This window comes from Apteryx mantelli, chromosome 19 (assembly GCF_036417845.1).
Source record: "Apteryx mantelli isolate bAptMan1 chromosome 19, bAptMan1.hap1, whole genome shotgun sequence".
In the NCBI taxonomy this organism is placed as follows: Eukaryota; Metazoa; Chordata; class Aves; order Apterygiformes; family Apterygidae; genus Apteryx; species Apteryx mantelli.
In genome coordinates this window covers 14,599,245-14,622,096 of record NC_089996.1, presented here as the reverse complement: position 1 = coordinate 14,622,096, position 22,852 = coordinate 14,599,245, and the positions used below count along the sequence as shown (strand labels likewise).

The following is a 22,852-nucleotide window of genomic DNA, read 5'->3' as shown; positions in this document are numbered from 1 at the left end:
GCCAGCGCCGCGGAGCGGGGCCGGGGCCGCCGTGGGGGAGGCGCCGCCGCCGCGGGGGCCGGAGCGGGCCGAGCCGCCGCGCCCGCTCCATGGAGGCCGCGGCCCAGGCCCCGGGGGGGCCCGCGGCGCTCAGCTGCTTCTCCTACAACCAGGACTGCACGTAAGCGGGGCGGGGGGGGGGGCCGCGGCCCGGGCTGGGGCCGATCCCGGGGGCTTCCCCCCCCCCCCCTCCCCCGGCGTGGGGCGGCCCCGGCCCCACGCGAGACCCTCGCCCCGCCGCTCGCGGTGAGCCTTGTCCCCTCCCCCCCCCCCCCGGCCGGGCCCCGCCACCTCCTCGCCGGGCTCGGCCTGGTTCTGGGGAGGAAACCCCCAATTCCCCCCATTTCTGCGCCCGCGATTCCCACGGGCGGTGAATGCAGAGGATCCAGCGTGGGGTGTGGGTGTTTTTTCCCCCCCCCCCCCCTTCTTCTCCTTTCCTCCCGCAGCAGGTTGGGGAGCGCCCTGGCCGGCCGGAGCGGCGGCCCCCTCCGCAGCGCTCGCCGGCGGCAGCGCGCCCCGCCGGTGTCGGTCCGGTCCGGCCCGTGCGGCGGCCGCCCCCTCAGCGGGGCAAGAGCAGCCGCCGAGCTGCCCCGGTGCCCGGGGGCGAGAGGCCTGCGCAGCTCCCGGTGAGCGGCCCGCGCCGCCGGCTGCCGACCTGCCGCCCTCGGAGGCGGCGGCGGGTTTCCGTGGAGCGCGGATCCCCTGCAGCGCCTGGTTCCGCCGCTCCCTGCTCCTTGTTTTCGTGCCGTCTCCAAGCGATCCCTGAAGCAGCGAGCGGCGCGAGCCCGCCGGCAGCCGTGGGCAGCAGCCCGGATCAGCCCGGGTCGGGGCCGAGATGAGCTCCGCGGACACCCGTGTCCTGCACCGGGGAGGGCCGTTAGGTTTGCAGCGCTGCTGTGCATTTGTTCGGTGGCTGAGCAAAAACTGCACTCTGAAGGGCCGCGATGCGCTGCCGAGCGAACCTGCGGGCCACAGCCACCGTACCGACACTGTGCTTTGGTGTCCTCGGCCAGCTGCTGCCCTAAGACCTTCCTGCTTACCACAACTGGAACCGAGCAGAGCCAGCGCTTGGCGTAAGGGCCTGTACCCGCTGCCTTTAGCGGTGAAAGCGAAGCTTGCGCAGCCCCTAGAAGTTGAAGTGTCAATGCAGATAGGTCAGCTCATGGCTTAGGAAACAGCCCTCTTTCCAACTCTCCAGTGCAGCCATGTCCCAAAGGTCTTGTCTGCAGCCTGGCAGGTGGAAATGTGTCCGTCCATTCCTACGGCAGCCGCAGGGGTCGTATGAATGGATGCTACTTTGCTGCCTCACGAGGACCCTCGCCATCTGTAGGCTGAGGTAGCCTCAGATGGGAAGCAGGATGGTTGGGCTTATCTTATCTGCTTTAGGTTGAGAGTGGAGGCTGAAGTTGCTCCTTCACAGATCACTGTACCAGGAACAGCCTGTTTCCCTTATCTCCTGTAATTCTTGCTGTAACCTGGAAGCCGTAAGATCTGAATTTGCTGACTCTTGTCTTATCTTTACAGCTCCCTGGCAATTGGAACCACAACTGGATACAGGCTTTTCTCCTTAAGTTCTGTGGAGCAACTGGACCAGGTCCACGAAAGCAGTAAGTCTCCTGTTTTGCTGCAGTAGAATATTGGCCAACAGCTGTACTATTGCACTTCTGATCTGCCTTGAGGGAGCTATTCTGCTTACTGGTATCGCATAGATGGCATTTATTTCTGCTGTACCATATCAGGAGAGAAACTGTGCTGGTTGTTGCACCATGCACAGGGGCCTTTAGTCTGAGCTACAGCCTTGGAGAAACTTCCTAACCACCAGCAGTATTTTAACAAAGTTGAAGGAGTCCCACAAGTTTAGAGTCCAGATCATTTTTCCGCTGCTGGTTCAGTCTGAAAGCAGCAGTCTGTCCTGCTCCCACAGGGCTGGTTTGCAGCATTCAGAGCTAGTTCACTGCTAGCATGTTTTAGATACACATACAGGAGACTTTAGGCCACCCCATTCATGCTGGATAACTTGCAGGCTTTGAGCCCAATATGATATTTATAAGAAACATGTTTTTAACAGGTTTCCAGTGTAAAGAGGTTTTCAGCTGTTAGCTCTGTTCAGAGCAGTCTATAATGCACCTAGCCTGAGACAAGTCAGACCTCATGGAGCACATACTCTGGTCTGGTTCAGGCCGTCACCAGAAGTGTTTTGGCCCAGACTTACCCCAACCAAGATATAACTGACACCTGGGAGATGCCAGTCTCTCTCCACTGGCTATAGATGGAGCCTAGGCAACCAGGCAGAGCTGCCTCATCTGGAGCAAAGTCCAGATTCTTCTGTTCTTTGCCTCACAGAGTAACTGAGCAACTACATAGCAGCAAGCCACAGCCATATTTTAAGACTGTTTAGGAGTTTGGATTGTCCCCAGAGCCAAACCAAGGACCAAAGAGAAATGGATCCCTGCCAGTGACATGCTCAGGCTGATGGGTTGAAACTCGGGCAGTCCCACAGCATGGCTGTAGCATGGTCCTTGTACCTCCAGTACAGGACAGCCCAGGCATCAGACACAGTTCACAGCTATCCATACTAGAACTCATAGTCCAGGACCACTGTAATGGTGCCACCTCAGCACAACAGAAGTCATCCCTAGCGTGGTCTCTGCAAGACATACCACACCACTGTTCAGCACAGCTAGGAGCCATGCTAGAGCTCTGTAGAAACCACGACTGCAGTGTTGGAGAGGGATTAAATGCATCAGCCTTCTCTGAGGAGGCTGGGAGAAATCAGGCACCATGCAGAAGAACAGTGAGTTACATACAGTTGTTCCTTACCTCAGTGAGGCCTGGCTAGCTTGCTCCCTCCAGGAAGGTCCCCAACCAAGCTGCTCAGGACACTCATTTCCTTTGATAAGGGTGAGCTCTTCCTCTTTATATCCTGTTCCCAAGGATTAACTACAGCTGGAGGGCCCTGCCAAGGAGAGGCACAACAGCACTGTCAAATGGGGCTGGCTTAAATTCTGCCTTCAGGGAAAGTCCATTAACTCCTTCCTACTTAGACCTATATGCTTTGTGCCAGGTATTGATAATTTTTAACAAAAGCAGATATTGAACATCTTAGCAGTGAGCCTTCCAGCTGGATTCCTCCTGAGCTGTCTCAGTTTCCTCTGCAAACAAACCTTCCATGTTCCAAGCTAAAGACTCTATCTTACTTTCCTTCTGTACCTAGACGAAATCCCAGATGTTTACATCGTGGAGCGTCTGTTCTCCAGCAGCCTCGTGGTTGTGGTCAGTCATGCCAAGCCACAGCAAATGAATGTCTACCACTTCAAGAAAGGGACAGAGATCTGCAACTATAGCTATTCCAGTAACATTTTGTCCATCCGGCTGAATCGTCAGGTAAGAGGCTAGAGAAATTGCCTAGCCAGAGGTGTCCCACTTTGTCCCTTTGCTGGTGTTGACTCTTCACACAGAAGAGTATAACTGGGACCCCGCTGCCTAGCAGAGCAGCAAAAACCAGGGCGGGTTTGCACTGAGACTGTGAACATGGAGCTGAGGTTAGGTACGTGTTCTCTTTCACCAGCTCTGCTACAGGTGCCGTAAGCAAACAGAAATCCCTGACAGAGGGGAAGGATGGCTGCTAATATTATCTGCTGTAACTGTTTGCTTCAGTAAAATGAGCCTGAGTCCTTGTTTTCCTAGCAGTTAAGCAGAAGCTTTTTATTGTTTGCTTTCTTGCCTTTTCAGCATGCAATTTTGCTTAAAAAAAATACCTTTTTGTCATCTTCTCTCTGTTGCATTCCAAGCCCTGACTTCAGGCTTCAGCCCATCTCTGCCACCTTTGTTGCAAATGAGACTGTCAAAGTTGGTTTAAAAAAAAAACTAGCAGTAACTTGAACTCCATGGATGAGGAAAAAGGCTTCAAGTACTGCTGGCAACCTTGTTTAGGTTTTAAAGATACAGAAAATGTTCAAGCCACTTTGAGAAAGGTTTTTAAGGGGTCATTCTCTGAACTGACACACAGTCCTGTAGCAGCCATGAACCTTTTTTGGAGGATTTTATGTCATCTTTTCTTTTTATCCATAATTATTTTCAAAGTATATGCCATAAGAAGCAGAGGACATTCTACAATGAAGAAATAAGCAGTTTGTATAATTGTATACAATCAGCCTCTCCTAGGTTAGCAACAGTGGATCCTGTAGTAAGGCTCTCCCATAAGGAAACTCTGGGTTGAGTTTCCAGTAAAGCCGTGTTTGACCAGAAGTTCCTATACTACAATTAAATCTGTCCTGAACTGATTTTTTTTCCCACTGAAACTTGCAATGGAACTGGCAAAATACGGACTTCCTTCTAATTACAGATAGGTGTGTGTGTGTGTGTGTATATGTGTGTATATATATATAAAATATATATACTAAAAAACTGGCAGTTTCTGTTTAGCAGCTCTAGGCGATCAGTGTGGGACTAACATAAGTTCAGACTTTTTCCCATGTGTTGCTCCAGAGATTGCCTGTAGATGCCTAGACTCAGTCATGCATCCACATACCTTGGCTGCTTTATGAGCTTGGGTTCAAATCCTGGGCTGAGCTTGCCTTGCAACCATAACAGGGATAAATCTGGATAGATTTGAAGATGCTGCAGAATATTCAGGGAGAGAGAGGACAGTCCCCTGGCGTCTCGCTCGCAAAAGCACAGTGATTTATCTTGTGTCAGCGTGGCAGACATCAGGGTGTGAGCACAACCTTCTTCCTCGAGTACAGTACCTGCTTTTCAGCTTGGGCAGAGCTGTATTCACACACATTGGACTTCAGAGCTAACTCGATCTCTGCAGGCAGCTCTGACCCAGGAGTGCGAACGCACAGCATTAGAGTGCGTGGTGGCGTGAGATCAGTAATACTTTGGGTCAAATTTATCCTTATATAACTGAAGACTGCAGAGTTCAAGTCTGCATTCAGGTTTTAAGCTGGTGGCAGTCAGGTTCAGCACATGCTGTGATGTTTGAACCCCTTCCCTAGACTTTTGTATGAAAGCAATACTGCTTTGTTAAAAGTCCATAGAAGGCCAAATCCCATACCAACCATAACACAGGAAAATGGTGGCAGATAAAATACAAAGAGATCTCTTCAAACGAACAGTTGCATGTTCTGATTTGATCTCTTTGTGGAAAATCCATGTTAGGCAAATGAAAGAATCCCTCAGTTGTTGCTGATTCATGGGAATTCTTTGTTTCCAGCTTTACATATGGTGTAAGCTAGATCATGGTTTGTCTCAAAGTGGGGAAGGAGGCTGCGCTGTAGGACCAGCGAAAAGCTCTCCTGCAACCTTCCTGGGTTTTGCTTCACTGTGCTGAAAACCCTGCTGAATTCTTGGAGAGGTTTGCTACTTTTTTTCTGGCTGCATCCACACCCAATGCATTCAAGTCATCAGCATACAGGTCAAATGTTTACCTTGGCTGATGTCTAAGTGAAATATTAAAGAGAAATACTGGTGAGCAGTAGTATGTTGTACAATGTACAGTGCCTTGAATGATGTGTAGCTATTGCAGCACCCAGCACCCTCTGTGAGGCTCGGTCAAAAAGGAGCAAGGATAAAACCCATTCCTCAGCTCAGCATGTTTTACGCTGATGTTAGCGTGGGCTGTGGGACTGCACGGAAGGCAGAGAATCAGCCCTCTTTAACACCCGATGGGCTTGTTCAAGCCAATTTTGCTTGTTCACCTCCCTCCCTGTCAGTCATCTTGTCCATTCTTGGATTTTGTCCCTGTTGGTGCCAGCACCTCTTGCTGCTGCTTCGCTGTCATCTGAAAACCTCCCGTCACATGTTCGTCAGCAGCAGTGTGTTTTGCAGTTCTGGGAAAGTATGTGATAGCTTTGCTGAAATCAGCTGTATAAATATTACTCTGACAGTCTCAGTTAGCAAGTTGAGGGCTGTTACTGTAGAAAAGGAAGAGTCTTCCTGGAAATCCAAAATGGCTCTGACACAGCCCCAGATGCTGTGGTTAGCAGGAATAGAAGTGGGAAAGGGTTTGATCTGAGCAGGAATGGTGGAGCAAGGCAAAGATTTTTCTAATGTGGGTGTTTCAAGTTAGTGACTAAACTCCACATTTAGATACTAAATAAGTGGCCTCATTTCTAAAGAGGTGGAGGCTTCCTGTACATGGGTTTGGGTGCTTCAACTTCAGGATCTCAGAGAGTGTCTGGCCTTACATTTTTATTGGGATGTTTTCAGAGCTTCTGGACGCTTGGCACTAATGGTGGAGCTGAATGCTACCCAGGCTTAGAAAACACAACCTGTCAACCAGGTCCAAAGCCTGGTCCCCAAAAAGCATCTATGCAAAATACCTCCATGGTAACATGAAGAGATCTGGACCAAGCTGAGACACAAAGCTTTAGCGATCATGGTAATGGTGGCCCAGGGCTAAGGTTACCACATCAGGCTTCCCTTTTGCCTTCTGCCTTTCCTCCCCATCATTTGGCAGCTCCTTTCTTGGCAGTTGCTGTGGGGCTGACACTTGGCTGCATGGATGTGTCAGAAATCCCTGTTGAGCTTTTCAGACAGCAAAGATTTGGGTGCGTGAACTATGGGACCGGCAAATAGAGGCACCGTCCCCATGCTGGTGAGGTTCTGTACATGTCCCTTGTGTTCCTGCAGAGGCTGATTGTTTGCCTGGAGGAGTCAATTTACATCCATAACATTAAGGACATGAAGCTTTTGAAGACTATTCTGGATACACCTCCAAACACAACAGGTAAGCATGGGAGACTGGGGGAAAGGGAGAGATCAGCTCTGCAGGAGCTTAGCAGAGCCACAACATTAGTGCTAGAATTTAAACCAGCCTGTGGTTTGTGTATTCTTAGTAGCACAATTAATTCAGTGCTGAGGAGCCAAACATGCAGGAGGCGGTCAGACTGGCTTGTGAGAGAAGAAACGCTGTTCTGTCCTGAGCAAATGCTTCTAAGGAGAGCTAAAATGGTCGGCATGGTCTGATTTCACCTCCCAGACTTGGTCCCTTCCTGTCATCACGTGGGATGTCAGGGCAGCTCTCAGTTTCCCGGCGTGTGCCTTGATTCTCTGTCGAAAGAGCAAAGCTCTAAGGCAGGCCAGGACCAGAAGCTTCCCTCCGTATATAGGGCAACTTGAATATTTTCCTCTGGGGCTCCCTGCCCTTCCTTCAAAGTGTCCTGTGTCAGAGTCCCACGGTGTCTGAGCTCTCTGGACAAAGGAGTCCTGCTTCCCCGTGCTGCTGGCATGAGTCAGCAGATGGGCAGCGTAGCTTCATGCCGTGCTGTACAGCTTGACGCTCCCTTCAGACCTGTGGTTAACCCAGGTTCTGTCTTGGCTACAGACATACGCTCTTCCGCTAAGGTAGAAAGCCCCCGTGATTGCCCGTGTGCTTGGGGTCGGCTCCCAAGGTGATTAGTGCTGTGAAGAGCACCCCGGGCAGAAAAAGCAGCCAGGAACACCACTAATTCCACCGTGTGTCCGAGCGAGCTCTGCCAGGGAGCTCCCAGGAGCCTGATACCATTCCACCTATGTGGCAAACCCAAGGGGCAGGGCAGGTGGCTGCAGAACAAATCCCTGCTGTACAGCGTAGGGTGAATCCGGCTTTCCTGTTAATGGGAGAGAAGCTATTTTTGGCTGCGAGTAGGGAAACTTGGCTGAGTGCCCGCGGCAGCGCTGCCGTATGTTGCTGTCATATCCCAGTCGCAGACTGCAGCATCTTTTCGAGGGTGGTTGGTTGTGAAGTTATTGACGTGCTCACGCCTGGCTTCTGAGCTTCCAACGGACGCTGTTCCTGGCTTCTCCCCTGACCTACTTCAGGTCTTAACAGATGGCCTTTTCATGTGGATTAAGCATACTAAATGCTGCAAATATAATTAAAGTTTAAAACCTTTCTGAGAAAGCCCAGCAACATGAGCAAGGATGGGGACACCCATGCCTGGAGCTGTTCTGCAGTGGGGCAGAATGATCCCGTCATAGCTTAAAAACACCAGCAATCAGCCATCGCTGGGACAGGACTGGGCTGTTGCGGATCACAGGACTTCATTTGTACTTAATTTTTTAAAACTCCTTTACTGCAGCAGCTGTCACTGAAGTGAGCTGAGTGACAAGCGCTGTGCTTGCCACGTGTGCTCCCTTGTCCCTGGAACATCTGCTTTAGTCCCAAGGCTGATCGCGAGGACGGTGTGTCCGGGAAGTCAAGGCAGTGGGGTCTTATCGCTCTTTTGTCAAGCCTTTCGCGAACAGAAGTCTGTGTGCGGGTGTTAGAGCACGCAGCAAGCGTGGCCCCCCGGAAGCACTGAGCTCCTGGTGCGCGCCCCGGGCGCTGTAAAGCCAGCAGTGGAGTACAAGGGTTTGCTGCACACCCGCTGTCGAGACTTCTGGCTGTTCCTGCTCAGGACCCAGCTCTGTGTCCATCGTTTTCCTTCGGCTGCTCAGCAGAGCGTGGCGCTAGGCCCCGGGGGTGCTTGCAGCACGCGGAAGCAGCCAGCGCTGTTGTCTCAGGGATAAGGGGGAAGTGAGGTGACCTCTTGCTCCCTTTGCACGTACACGCTGTGACCAAGTGCTGGAGAAGCAGTTTCCTGCGGCGGTGATGTGCACGGTCTTTCCAGGAAGATTGCACATGCTCGGGGCTGTCATCTTGGTAACGTTTGGCCAGCTTCCTCCACGCAGGAGAGGAAAGTGCCCGGGGTGGGTGAGTCTGTTAGTTTTCATGTGTGCTCAAATAAGGAGTGAGTCTCTCTCCTGAGAGGAAACCGCACCGCTTGTCTGCGAGCTCTCCAGCTCCAGGCGAGAAGCACACGAGCTTGTCTGATCTGCTCTGCAGCCAGTGGGAGGGAAACAAGGTCCCTGGAGTAGCACTGAGCGGGACTGACTACCCGCCACCGTGAAAGCCTGGACACAGGAGCGTCTGCGGTGCAGGAGGAGAGGGAGGATGGCTCCTTTCCCCAGCAAGTCCCTGCTTGAATCCCTCCAAGAAGGGCAGGACGGCTCAAGGGAGGGCCACGGCTGCGAGGTGACTCACGTCAGAGTCAGGATTTGCACCGAGGAGTTCGCAGTGCTCGTGCTGATGCGCGTGCCACGAGGGCACGTCTCGGGGAGCTGGGAGGACAACTTTGGGAATCGCATCGCGGCTGCTCAGCTGCAGGAGGGGCAGCAGGACACCGCTCTGACAGGGGCTTTTCCAACAGGCACTTTGTCCATCTTTGCTTAAAGTGGGCCCCCCTTCCTGGTGGTGGGGACTCCCAAGCCAGTGTCAGACCACTCCGTTGCCTCAGTTCCTGTGATTCCCCCCAGGATCCAGATCCAGCAGGACCTGCTCATGTTAGAGCAAGAACAGGCTTCTCTAATGTGGTAGGTTTTTTTCCATGCTGCTTAAGCAAGTCACCTGCGACACTGCACTCTCAGAGGTGCCATCCTGAGCAACACCAGCGCCACGGCTGTGCCTCGCCTGCACGGGCCCGCTGCTGCGTGCATTGACCCTCCTCAGGGCTGTCGAGAGCAGAAGAGCATCTTCAAAGGCTCCCCGTGTCCCTTGTGGTCCTTGTTCTCTGTGCATCCCTGAGGTCAGCTCGGTACACTCGTGTTTGTGTTTTCCCCTGGCCTGGTTTTCCGTTCGCCTCTTCCAGACAGGCGCAGAGCAGAGGGAGAGGGTGACTCACAGCCCAGCCGGCTCAGAGCTTGCTTTGTTTAGCTCGAGCCTTCTCTGGATCCTCTGCTTGGAGCGGCGGCTTCGCGGTGCACAGGTCCCTGGCAGGGTGTAAATGCCTTTGACTGGCAGGGCCTGGGTCCCGGGGGCCCTGGCCGATCCTGCGGCTCCCTGGCTCCGCTGCGGTCTCTTTGTTTAGTTATAAACAATGACCTAAAACAAGAGCTTCAGCCGATTCTTCCCTGCTGCTGGGCCGGGGCCAGGGCAGCGTCCCGACCAGACGGGTTGCACGGCGTGTGCGCGCACACGTGTGTGTGCGTGTGTGTGCGCGTACATGCACCCGTGCGCGCTTCCTGTTCGGGGAGCGAAGCGCAGAGCCTGCCAGGCTCCCCGATAACCTTTAACCCTGCAGCTGCCTCCGCAAGGGGGGCTACGCGGGACCCCTCGGCGGGGGGCGGCAGTTCAGGTCACGTCAAACCCTTGCCTCCTGTCCGAGAGGGTTGTGTGCACGTGTTCAAGGACAGCGCTTCTGGTGCAGGCAGCAAGTGAGATCCATTTCTGTCCGTGATGGGATTCACGGGGATGGGCCTTCAGCCAGCGGCAGAAATGAGAGCTAGGAAGAGAAGCTTTATTTCCTTAGGTCCTTGGGGGGCGGGTGGATGGGCCTACCCGCGCCCATGGGGAAGAATTCTCCGGGAGGTTAAAATTTAGTTAAGTTCAAATTCTTTGTCCATCAGAAACTCCCTGCACAACTGTGGCATTTGTTTTGTCTCTCTCTGCTTTCCTTCTCCCTTTGGAGAAAAAGGAAACAGCATTGCCCGGCCCCGCAGCCACGGCACGAGCCGTGCCGGGCTCCGTATGGGGCCGCGTACCGCCGCGCTGCTCCTCTCAGCCTGCTGGCCACGCGCTTATGCCCTGCTCGCTGCTGGAGGTGATGTGTCCCGCTGTGTCTGGACACGAATCCTATTAGCCCTGAGACCAAGGTGTCCCTTGCTGTGCTTGTGCGCCTGGTCTTGCTTTCTCAGCAGAGGTGATTGGGGGGAGAAGCCGAGTCTGACGTTAAGCAGAATCTAGGCTCCTTCTGAGCAGGGTCTGGGGTAGGACACGGCCGGGGAAGGGAGCCGTACTGTCCCGTACCAGCAGGTGTCCCCACGGCCGAGGGATTGCCAGCGCGTCCCCAGCGTGCTCCCAACACCGGACACTGCCCCAGAATGAGACAGCACCTGACCCCCCGCCGTGTCCATGGCTGCCTTTCTGCATTTTGTCCTCCACTGGCAAACGACCTCAGCTGCGTTCTTCTTGCCTTGCCAGGTCTGTGCGCTCTCTCGATTAACCACGCCAACTCCTACTTGGCTTATCCTGGCAGTGCGACCAGCGGAGAGATCGTGCTTTACGACGGAAATACTTTGGTAAGCGCAAAGCTCGCCCATTTGGATACCAGCAGGGACTGAAAACAAACAGAGCCGCAGCAGAGCCAACGGGGCCTTTGGGAGGGATGAAGAAGTGCACTCCACTGAGCTGGACTGCAAGGGAATCAACTGCCCGGGGCAGGCACGTTCCCCAGCGCCTCGCTTGGACGCCGTGCCAGACAGGCTGCCTCTTTGAGATCAGCACATCCACTTCCCAGTCCTGGGGTAATACAGGAAACGGGATCCATGCCCTACAGCCTGAGAGCAGCCGCCAGGCTGAAGCAGATGGGGCTTCCTACGGGAGCGGCAGCAGCGTATCCAGTGCGCGGGATGTGACCCAGGTGGCTCACGGAGGGTTGAAGCTGCTCCATCCGCAGCCGCAGTGCGGGTCCTGGGCAGCTGCTCTGCCATCTCACGGGGTGGAAGCGATGTTGAACCAGAGCTGACGGGGAGGGCGAGGTGTCCACAGCCCCTCAGGAAATCTGTCCCTGGCTAGCAGCAGGGTCATGATTATCTGCTGTTTATGCCAGGGCTTTGGATTACATAACGCTGTCGCTCTGTACGTGCAGTGGGAACTAGAAGAGGCTAAGGATCTGCAGCAGGGGAGGAGCAGAGCACAAGGGGAAAACGCACGCTGCTGCTGTGAGAGGTACTAGCAAGGGCCTGGGCTCCCTGCAGGTATCAGGGTGGTGTTGCTGCAGCAATATTCACTGTACGGTCATGGTGCGCAGAGAGCAAACTGCATGGAGGTCAGCTCCTTCTCTGCGCAAAAAAAATGCTGGGCTTCAGAGAAGGTGCAGTTGCTTTCCTGCAGCCTGGTCTGGAGAGGTGGGGAGCTTAGGACTTCTGCAGCCGAAATGAGCTTTGCTTACTCGCAGTGACTCTGGTAGGTGGAAGATGGAGCGTGAGGCAGAGCTGAGATAAGAAATGCTGCGGGTGTTGAAGGGACACCATAACTGCGTTATGATCCCATGAACACATACAGCCCTAGATGGGCTCAAGGCAGGGAGCACCCTCCCCGTACACGTTTGAGGAGCAGCATGTCTCTTTACGCTCACACTACCTTCTGTCCTACAGAAAACAGCCTGCACAATTCCTGCCCATGACGGGCCTCTGGCTGCTCTAACCTTCAACTCCACCGGGTCGAAGCTGGCAAGCGCTTCTGAAAAAGTGAGTGAGCGCTGCTTTGAGCAACCTCCTCGCTGCCTGCCGCTCTCAGCCCACGGCTGGCAGTGGGATCACCGCTAGCTCTGGTGCGTCAGCAGCCTGGTGCGTGGAGAACGGGAGCTTTGAGCGGTGCTTTTTTAAACAGAGCTGGCCGAGGGGAGGGGCAAACGAAAGGACACTGGCTTGAAAGAGGCCAGTTCACTGGGTTCAGGTTTACCCCAGGTTCAGGTGTACGCTGGCTGACGAACAGGAGCAGTCTTTGCTGACTCTTTTTGGTGTGCTGGAAAAGGGGCTCTCGCTCTTTGCCTTGCTCCCATGTGACCTTTCCACTTGCATTTTTTTCAGGGCACAGTCATTCGTGTATTTTCCATTCCTGGTGGGCAAAAGCTCTACGAATTCCGGCGAGGGATGAAAAGGTCAGTTCATTCCTCCAGCAGTGACAAGTATACAGAGGGCTCTAGGAGCAGAAATGTAAACACAGGGATATGGCAACGTCAGATCCTGGTGGCTTTGCCATCTTTTGCAGAAAGAAAACAAGAGTGAGCATATCAAATAGAAATGTCATTGTGCCAGACAACCATGCTGCTCCCAGCTGCCTCCGGCAAGTTTAGTGGTTCAATTCAGTGTGCTGCAGAACAGGGCAGTCACAGAGAACAGAGGTAGATTCAGTCCATTTGCTGTGTTCTTCTTTGTTTCTTACTTAAAATAATGAAGTCCCCAAAGTTATCATCCTGCCTCTTGCCCTCTCAAAGGGGTTGTTTTGAAGCTACCAAGTCTTTGGGGCAGACCCCAAGTCTGAAGGCAGGGATGGGCTGCTGCTCCCATTCAGCAGACTCCCTCAAGTGTTTTCAGTAGATTGTTTCCAGATTTTTCCCTGTCCCTCATCCCTGACCTGCCTGTGATATTTTTTATACCCACTTCTGCTAGTGCAGAGACTGCTGTAACGGAGACACCCTGGCCCTGGTGAGCCTGCACAGGAAGAGATGTCACATGTATCTGGACTATCCGGTGCTTTGCACATCCTCCCTGGCCTCTGCAGTACCAGGAGCTTTAGCAGCTCTAGAAAGGGAAGCACAGATGTTTTCTCCACAAACAGCTGTGTGAGCAAGGATGTTGCCACCTCCCTGGCTTTTGCCATTAACTCAGCTCCGCTGAAGGAAGGGATTAGGGAAATGCTAGCCAGTGAGCCTGCAACCTCAGCAGCAGGCAGGCACGGTCCTTTTCGCAGTGTATGGGCTCTCCTTCCTCCCCATCCTCTTGTCTGTGAGCAAAACCTACCGGTTCCCATTTGGTGGTGTGGCATGATGTGACCAGTCTCGTCTTTCCTTGGCTCTAGGTATGTGAACATCAGCTCTCTGGTATTCAGTATGGATTCTCAGTTCCTGTGTGCTTCAAGTAACACGGAGACTGTGCACATCTTTAAACTGGAACATCTCACTGACAGGTGAGGGGGCCCTGGGTTAACCTGCTGGCTCCGGGGGTGTGCCTGCCTCGGATGTCTGCCTCTGCACAGCTGGCCTCCATTTCACCACGTATTCTCCATGAACAGCACTAGCTGCAAACCTTCTCTTTTGCTTCCTGTCCTGAGGGACTCACTACTTTGAAAAGCTACACGCTGCATCCCTGTTGTCAGCCTCCCAAGGCACGTTCTGGGCTCACTAGCTGCTGCCATCTCCTGCCTCCTTCCCTTGTATCCAAGGGAATGTTTTCCCTCGCAGCAAGATGCTGCTCATGCTGGAGTTGCTAGAGTGAACCGAGGCGGTATTGCTGCACCACTGCTCTTCGTGAGCCGTCAGAAGGGTCCCACCGTAGGCAGCAGAGCGATGGGCCAGCGAGTCCCTGTGGTTCACCCACGGGGAGGGATTCTGTCACTGCAGGAGAGGAGGATTTCTGATACCGTATCATTCACTCTGTGAATCTACCACCATGAGAGCCTGCCATGGCGTGGTGGGAGGATGACACGAATGGAGAGACGCTGTTACCCCAGCTCTTTCATTGAGAGTCTGCTGCATCCATCCTCTCTTTGCAGGCTTCATAGTGCTCTCTGATCTGTCCTCCTTCCATGTGACAGGCCAGAAAGACACATTGCTCCTACCTAGTGCTCCTGAAGCCTTGGAAAATGCACAGCTTAATGCTCTGTATCAAAGTCAGTCTTGCAAAGTCCCCATTACTTCAAAAGTGGCTGTTCTGAGCTTTTTTTGGACCAACAAAAGTTAAGTTCTTCTCATTCCTCCCCACAGCAAAGGAGAGGATAAAGATTTTTACATCTAAGCTGGTATGTTTTAATGACCACTTCTCTAGCCCACATTAAAGTAAGGTTCTTTCTAATGGCCATATCCAGGGTTCTAATGCTGCAGTGGGAACCAGGAAGAGAAAGTGCACAGCAAGGATCAGCACTGCATTGATTTTCCTTGGTGCCAACAAATCAGCCCTCCTTGATAGGATGGGAAGGGGTTGTACAAGGATGCACAGGGGTACAGTTGTGTACAGTTCCAAAGAAAGCCTTGAGATCAGGAACATTTCCGTTGTTCTGGCTGTTGCAGTAGCCTTACTGTTGCTGCTTTGTGACTCTCCCCTCAGCCGACCAGAAGAGCCTCCAACCTGGAGTGGTTACATGGGAAAGATGTTCCAGGCCGCCACCAACTACCTCCCTGCTCAAGTATCAGGAATGATGAACCAGGATCGAGCCTTTGCTACTGTCCGCTTAAACATCTCTGGACAAAGGAACATCTGTGCGCTTTCCACGTATGTAATAACATCTGCGTTCCCTCTGCCACACCAGCTGGTGGACAGACGTAGCTATCTACAGAGAACACCACAACTGTTGTGCATTATCCTGCACCTGCAGAGCAGTGCACGTGTGTGTGTGTGTGTGTGTGTGTGCGCGCTTTCTGCATCTGGGCTACCTTCCACAGGCTCCCACAGATGAAAGAGTCCAGGATGGAGGTAGAGGTCAGGCTGCACTGCCCTTTCTTAACTGTCAGCAATAACTTAGGTCTGTGGATTGGGCCATTTAGTGCAGCCGCTTGTGTGGATGCTCTTAGACCAGGTATGTTCTTCTGGAAGCAGCTCTGCTGGTGGCTGGAAGTCCCTCCTTAGCAAGTAGCAGTACAAGGGCAGGGGGATGCAGAGGTTTAACCCCTTCTCCTTGCTGTAAACACTTGGCTTTATATGCAGATGTGTGCATTCGGGCTCGTGCTTTTCTCATTAGGATTCAGAAGCTGCCTCGATTGTTAGTGACAACGTCAGATGGACATCTCTATATCTACAACCTGGACCCACAAGACGGAGGGGAGTGTGTCTTAATTAAGAAACACAGGTAACTACACCTTGAGTGCACTGGTGCTCCAGGCACATTTGATACAGAGGCTGATCTTTTAAAAAGTAACAGAAATTTCTCCTGAAAGTACAAAATGAAGCTGTAGGAGCAAGGATGTCAGAAGTGACATCTGATTTTAGCTTCCAATCTGAGAGATCCCCGTGGGACCCACACCAGCAGGCAGGGACTCGGGGCTTTCTGCAGAAGAAACCACAGACGTTTCAAATCCCTAGGCAGCTCTGGGACATTTCAGCCTAGATGGCAGAGGCGGGCAGGCTGGGTCTTAGGAGGTGCCTCCTGCAACAGCCAGCAGACCACCAGGGTGGCAGGAGAACAGAGTACCTCCTCCAGGCCTGGCTGGGTGCTAGAGAGATGATTTCAGCGGTGTGATCATGTGGGGCAAGACTGGGAGCTCCCGTAAACAAGAACACGCACACATGCATGCACGCATGCTTGCTGGCGTGCAGTGGCAAAGGGGAGTTTTCTGTGCTGCTGTTTAGTTTGTATGCAAATTCGATTAGGCACGTAACCCCTCATCTGGGCTATCTGGCTCCAGATGTGACGCCTTTGGGGTGGGGTGGGGTGTAGCATGTACTCTGAGCAGTGACGTGGCTGACAGCCAGGAAAATGCCAGCAGTTTTTTAAAAGCCACAAAACAAAAGCACTTCAAAGCTGAGCTGTCCAGCGTGCTCCGGCCTGCCTGCCTCCTTCAGACACCGCTGACGCCCGTGTGCTCCTGCGGTGACCTGGCAGGCCGGAGCTGGCAGGCCGGCTTCCTATGTGGGTTCCTCTTTTAGCATCAGAAAGGGCCTCTTGGGTCATGAGTTAAATTACATCATAGCGTATCTCTGCTCAAACTCCATCCTAAACTAGCCGGTGCTGCTTTACCCACCTATTCCGCCCCTGTTGCAAGCCCTTTGCAGCTCTCTCCGTGGTTAGAAACACTGTTTGCCTTTGTGAGCTAAAGCTTCTGTGGCCAGTCTTCTCCTTTTTATTCTCACACCAGCACCGTCCTGTAGCTGTAGTAGCGCTTTCCCTATCTTTTCCTTTCCCCTCCTGCTTTATTTGTAGAGACCAACGAGCTCCTCCTCTGCAGCACTGCTGGGGCTGCAGTCGGTGCCTGGATGCAGTGTTACAAACGGGTGATGTGTTTCAAGGTGACATGGATGCGTGTGTGTGTGTGTGTGTGTGTGTCTTAACCAGTGCTGGGGGAGAAATGGGCAGGATCAGAGCTAACTCTTTTCCTCTCTCTCGTTCCCATACAATTAGTCTGCTTGGCTCAGGAAAGACGGAGGAGAACAAAGAAAACGACCTCCAGCCTCCATTACCTCAATCTTACGCAGCAACTGTAGCCAGACAAAGTACAGTGCCTTCAACCTCAACCATGCCAGGTAAGGGTCAGGTCGGCCCTTCCTCAGGCAGATGCACAAAAGCCTCATGGAGCAAAATAGGAAGGCCTTGAACTTCCAAAGGCTCATTGTAGCCAGAAACGTTACTTGGGCAATGCAGGCTGGGGTAAGAGGAATCTCCGGAGCTCACGGTTCCTCCTCTGCCCCTGAGAACAGGTCAGGAGTTTTGTTGTGCTTCCCAGGACTCTCTTCTGGTACTTCTTCTTGTGCAGAGGCCCCCTAGAAGAGCAGTAACCACATCCAGCCTTGTTTTACAGTTTGTCAGACAGCAGCTGCTGCCAGCTGCCAGACTGGTTTCCCAGAGTTTAAAGCCATGGATGTAGAAGTCAGATCTGATTTTTTTTGTCATGATCTCTACAGATTCTCCTGAACTTGTTAAACATTTCAGTAATGAAGCTAGCACTAAATTGTTGCAGGAGAGGACTGGGCGACTCTCACGTTATAAACCCTAATCTTACAGTTTGCATATAGATGTGGATCTTATTCTGGGATTTGTTCTTGCATTCATGGTGGGAGGAAGAACGCTTCTGCTACAGGAACTAGCCATTTAGTCTGTTCTCTAGTCTGTAGTGTTGGTGGAGTTATCTTTTGCTTCTGTACTCCCCCAGTGCTCTGCCAAAAAGCCAGAGCAACCAGCTCTGTGCTAAAACAGATAAAATGGTGTCTCCATTGTTTTTTCCAGCCTCCTTCCATGTGTTTATCCTTAATGTTTTGTATTTTCACTTTGGCAGGTTATTCAGAGGATGGTGGTGCCCTGCGAGGAGAGGTTATCCCAGAGCATGAGTTTGCAACTGGACCAGTGTGTCTTGATGACGAGAATGAGTTTCCTCCTGTGAGCATTCAGGGTCCCTAAAACAGCAATACAACCCTCATGCTCAGAAGAAAGTATTAACCTCTTACAGAAGAGATCTTGTTGCCCCCAGCTTGTCCCAATTCACTGTGAAGCTTAAAATAACTAATTAAGCTATAGGGACAGTGCCAGGAAGATTACACCCCTGCTCAATGGCAGCTAGGGATGGGGAAAGATGATCAAACCTGATAATCAGAGATGGATCCGAACAAACTAGCTGAATGAAGTTCAGGTGCAGAATGATGTTCAGATCCAGATCTGACCTTTGTGCCTTGCACATATCTTGACTATTAACAGGAATAGCTTTAATTTGAACAATACCATCATTTAGAAATAAACACTTAATATTCCCTGCAGCATTTTCAGTCAGTTGTGTTAGTGAATGGGAAAGCAACCGGGACATAACTGAATCTCACCGGTCTCCTCATTTCCAAGCTAACTAAAAAGGAAACTCCTTTTTCCAATACAAAGATGAAAAGCCTAACAGAGTTTTAAATTATTTTACGATTTTTAAATGGCACTTTCTCAGTTGGCATTGGAAGGACATATTGGCTTTTAAAAATCCAACTTAAGCCTGGCAGTGTCTCTCCTGCTCCTCTTCCTATTATGCAAGCATTTATTATGTTGAATATTTAACACTTAAATGGAGAGCTTGGTTACCATATGACCTGGTTGTAATCAGCAGTGTCTTCATAATAGTAATGCATTAATACAGCAACATATTGTAATGGATTTCAAGTTATAAACTTGGCAGATTTTTGAATCCCTTACTCTCTTTTTACTCATCCTGCTGTTGGAATTTTTCCTGAAGGAGGAGGAAGTAAAAACTTTACTGGGGTCCCAGGATTTGTCCATATGTTGAGGCTGACCTCCTCTGTAAGGCACTTTAAACTGATGCAAAGTGTTATAGAAAAGATGACTAGCTCATGACTCCATTTTAAACACTACCTAAATCCAGCTTTTCAAGTCACATCATAAACTTTGCACCAATTCTCTTTTGTTACCTGTAGCATAACCTATTGCAAACTCAGAACAAAAGTTTTCTGTCTGTCCTATTCCATTACCTAGGAAGGATATTTAAAATGTCTCCCCTCGTGTCAGAGCTGCTGGCCCAGGCATCTGGAAGGAATGTTCCTAGGAGCAGCAGGGCCAGAAAGAAATCCTTTGCTTCTTTCTATGAACCTACGCTTGAACATGTGGTTTGGGGACAAGCAAACGCCAGCGAGCAGGAATCACGCTGCTGCTGAATGAGTCTGCCTGCTGGGACTACGCAGTATAAAAGCAGCCCCAAACCCCTGCTGTACAACAGCAGGCGCTTTATTAAATGGACTTTGATCTGTCAAAATCCTGGGCTGTAATTAACCTGACAGAGCAACTTACATGTGTAACGTAGGGAGGAGGTGGTGTGGGAGGGAAGGAGCCTTCCAAAAATACTCGTTGATGTGGTGGCTTAGCAATAGGAGCTTCCAGATAAAGCGTCTGCAGCTAGGACTTCGTTTTTTTCCCCTCTGTTGCTGAAGGTAATGTGTTTTGCATCTGGTCTCCCTGCCAGTGCAGCATTGGCTCCTGCTGGGTTAGTTCGTAAGGAGAGCTGGTCAGGATGTTTTGATGCTCTGAATTTTCACTGAACTCTGCTGTTTTCTCAGTGCTGCAATGTTCGGTCTCAATGACTCGTTCAGAAGGGGTTTCAGGGATCGGTCACTTCTGTGTGAAGGAGGGAGAGAAAACCTGACCTTATCCAACAAAAATGTTTTGACAGCATTCTCTTTTGTGGAAACATGGGAAGGGTTTTGTTTGTCTTTCAGTGTGCAACAAAAAGACATTTAAAAACCTCAAAACTTGTGACAAAATGGAATATTCGCCCACAGCCCAGGCCACGAGTATGGCTTTGAACTTGGACATACTTCTGGGGAAAGAGCAGCGCTTAAAACCCAGCAGTGCCTCTCCGTTTTAAAACATTTTGCCTTCCCCTGACCTCAAGTGCTGGTGAGCAGGATTCAGAGGCTCAGCTGTTAATAGTAAGGAAATACAGCTTCAGTCTAACATAAAATCTGTTGCTGATTGCAGGAAACTGTCTCTTCATTAACTAGAAGGAGGGACAGGTCAGAGGAGAGATGAGAAACCCAGGGAGGACTTAGTGATTTTAAAAACTGACCTCAACAGGAGTTAATGTGGATGTTGTTACTGATTATGCCAGTACTGCTGAAGAATCCTGTAGCAAGAGGTTAAACAAGTTCAGTTACATATCTTGCTTGCATTGATAGGGGTGGATTAAATGCTTTCAGGTCCACTAGGGAGTTTGGAATTGCTGTTCATCTTATGCGGAAAGTACTCGGATGTTATTGAGATGGACAGCAGGTTAAAAGCTGTGGAAAAGGTGCTGTGCTTGAGACTTGCTGGGAGGAGCTGCATCACCCTTCTGGGCGATCAAAACCCTTGCAGTAGGGAAGAATGAACCCAGCTCTGTTTATTTGACAGTCGCTCCTAGTTTTACCTACAGTTACGGCTGCAAATGGTGTGTCAGTTCCTGTTGTTTTCTGATCATCTGTCCAAGCAGTTGCCACTTTTGTACTAGTTCATCAGAGTTGCAGAAGTTTCCAGCAGTTTGGGGAGTTGTTGGTATATGCTTCGTGCCCGGCAGTGCACTGCTGGCACCAGCCTGGCTGCACAACCGGCTCAGCCTTTCAGGAGCCACCCTCGTTGCCCCAAAAAGTCATATTTGGAAAAGTTTTTGGGTAGTGTTACAAGGTTTTACACAAGAAATCCTACAGGATTCAGCAAGAATGAAACAAGATGGCATGTGTGGACCTGAAGAATACATACCAGCAGATCTTCTAAAACTTCTGAAATTCCGTAGAAAAGGTGTTTTCTTTTGGCAGATTTCTCAGTGCTTTTCCAGGCGTACACCATCAATGCCTGCATTTGGCTGCGCTCTTCTGCAGACCCTGAGAATCAAAGCCTCAGGAACGGAGCTGATCTGAAGGTTTTATCAGGAGAGCCGTTTCGTTAAGTCAAATAAACCATGCTTGGAGCGCGAGAAGCGCTGGCTGGCTGCACGCAGAGCCCGAGTAGGTTTGTGCAGGTCTCATCCTGATGATCAACGTTAACCAGCGGTTGGTCGCTGCAGCACGCAACGCGTGAGGTTGCTCCCTGGAAGGACGGGCAGGAGCGTCAGCCCAGCCATGCCTCCAGCGCCCAACGGCCTGCGCACCGCAGCCTCCCCAGCACCACGACATCCCCGCCGCAGGAGCGGGGCTGTCCGCAGGCGGTGGAGACACTCCCCCCGATCAGTGCACCGGTGCGGGGTCTGCACACATCCCACTTGTCCAAGGCACGGAGTCTTAATATGAGCAACCAGGTTATCGCCCCATCTTTGGCTACGCCTGACCTGTATTTGTTCATGTTGCTCCTCACTGTTTGCCTGGATGGCATTTCCCGCTTTCAGTTGTGCAGACATGTGACACTACTGATTTTAAGTGTTTTTTTTTCTGTTTTTCAGCAGCTGGCTGTTAGGATAGGAAAGGCAAAAGATTTTGCTGCAGAGCTCTACTAATAATCTTTCTTCACAAGAGGGATGAGCAAGTTTGGCAGAGCCTGTCCAGCCTCCTGTTCCTTACGGCAGCTCCTGCCCCTCTAACGCCAACAGGCAGCTGGGGCAGCTGGGGCCTGCAGGATGAAGCCCGGCTCATCACTGCATTAACTGAGGTCCCTCTGGCAACATACGATCCAGTGCCAATGTCGTGATCCTCAGAACGGGGCAAGTGATGTTCGCAAAGCCCATCGAGAGACAGATCTCGGGCAGACCTGCCTGCAGCTGAGGCTGTAGGGACCACATCTGTAAGGCTGGGAAACATTCGGAAACACTTCTGGAAAGGCTGGAGCTGACCAAAAGGGAGACCTGTGGTCAGTGTCCGAGCAGAGAGACCCACCTAGGGTGATGTGGCAGACCCACAGCTCTGCCCAAGCTTTATCCAGAATTAGGTGTAAATCTTTCCCCAGGTCCTTATTCCCGTGGCTTGTGTTTAAACATGAGTAGCCAATATGAAGCATTTTAAAGTCCTTGCTGCTGCCTCTTTCCTGTATGTTTCTGCTTTATTCTTTCACTAAAAGGTTTTGCTGATACTTAGGATTCCCCTCGCCTAATTGAGTCTAAAATGTAGGTGTGTAACTCTTGCCTCTGCAGTGCCCAGAGAGACACGGTGATAGGTGTCACGCTCCCTTCCCCTCCAGCCACCCCGGGAGTTTAGCTTTTGGGAGGACATTAGTGAGCTGAACGAGTCCCACCCTCAGTAATCAAATTTGTGCAAGTGCGTCTGTGCTCAGCGCAATGCCAGCTAGATACAGGACGCATTTATCACCAAGCCAGATGGTTCCTGTTCTCAGGACTATAAATTTGGGGAGGGGGAAAATAAATAAACCAGCTCACAAATCTCCCTTTAAATGGAAAGTAAAACACTGCAGGGCTTCCCTCCCCCATCTCCTCCCATGTGCGCAAAACCAACTTGAAACACACCCTGTTGCTGGGAAAAAAGTTAAGGCCATTCTGTTTTGATTTTGGTAGATAATCTTGTGCCGTGGAGGTCAGCCGGGCAAAGCGAAGAGGTCATGATGAGAAGCAAACATCCGTGCTTAGGACAGCTGCTGGGAGGTTCTTTGGAAAAGCCAGGAATGTCGAAGAATAGATTTGTGAGTCCCAAAGAAGAGAAAAAAAACCAAGGTGGGCCACTGCTTTTTACTACAGTATGTTTAACTGAATACCTGGCCTCGCTAGCCCCTTGTTTGAATTGGTGTCTGGGTGGGGTGTTCATGTACTGTATGCACATTGCTATATTTAACAAATTATATGTTACAACTACAGTGTAAATGCTAATTTAATCAGATTTGTATGTAACCAGAATTTTATATACTTGTTTTTCCCTTTTCTAATTTATGCTGTTTTATGTGTATAAATATACTTATAGGAAGATATATTGAACTTATGTCTTTGTACAGGATATACATACTATTTTATCCAGGCAAAGTATT

General features: G+C 51.2%; 2 protein-coding genes across 3 annotated transcripts in view; one reads left to right on the top strand and one right to left on the bottom strand.

Moving 5' to 3' along the window:
• The first annotated feature begins 33 nt into the window (after nucleotides 1–33).
• Nucleotides 34–22,795, top strand: WIPI1 (WD repeat domain, phosphoinositide interacting 1). Its single transcript, XM_067308533.1, has 13 exons — nucleotides 34–160; nucleotides 1,564–1,646; nucleotides 3,254–3,423; nucleotides 6,676–6,772; nucleotides 10,985–11,082; nucleotides 12,160–12,252; nucleotides 12,595–12,665; nucleotides 13,586–13,693; nucleotides 14,830–14,994; nucleotides 15,461–15,568; nucleotides 16,838–16,959; nucleotides 17,709–17,809; nucleotides 22,389–22,795. Exons 1-13 carry the CDS (start codon nucleotides 90–92, stop codon nucleotides 22,434–22,436), a joined length of 1,335 nt encoding a protein of 444 aa, XP_067164634.1. The 5' UTR covers nucleotides 34–89; the 3' UTR covers nucleotides 22,437–22,795.
• ARSG (arylsulfatase G) overlaps nucleotides 2,929–22,852 on the bottom strand; it is a 75,071-nt gene continuing 55,147 nt past the window's right edge. Inside the window, exon 13 of one of the 2 annotated variants that reach the window (XR_010886101.1) lies at nucleotides 2,929–2,995. The gene's annotated coding sequence lies outside the window, so the exon portion shown is untranslated. Of the gene's footprint in view, nucleotides 2,996–19,318; nucleotides 19,532–22,852 lie in introns of those variants that run through there. The other variant, XR_010886102.1, reaches the window with a different exon arrangement.

What these genes read in the sequence shown, in the direction of transcription:
- WIPI1 (XM_067308533.1), top strand. Translation starts at nt 90, where the DNA reads ATGGAGGCCGCGGCCCAGGCCCCGGGGGGGCCCGCGGCGCTCAGCTGC. An exon ending in AACATCTGTGCGCTTTCCAC is followed by an intron (nt 14,995 to 15,460) that starts GTATGTAATAAC and finishes TTTTCTCATTAG; the next exon opens with GATTCAGAAGCTGCCTCGAT. An exon ending in TTCAACCTCAACCATGCCAG is followed by an intron (nt 16,960 to 17,708) that starts GTAAGGGTCAGG and finishes TCACTTTGGCAG; the next exon opens with GTTATTCAGAGGATGGTGGT.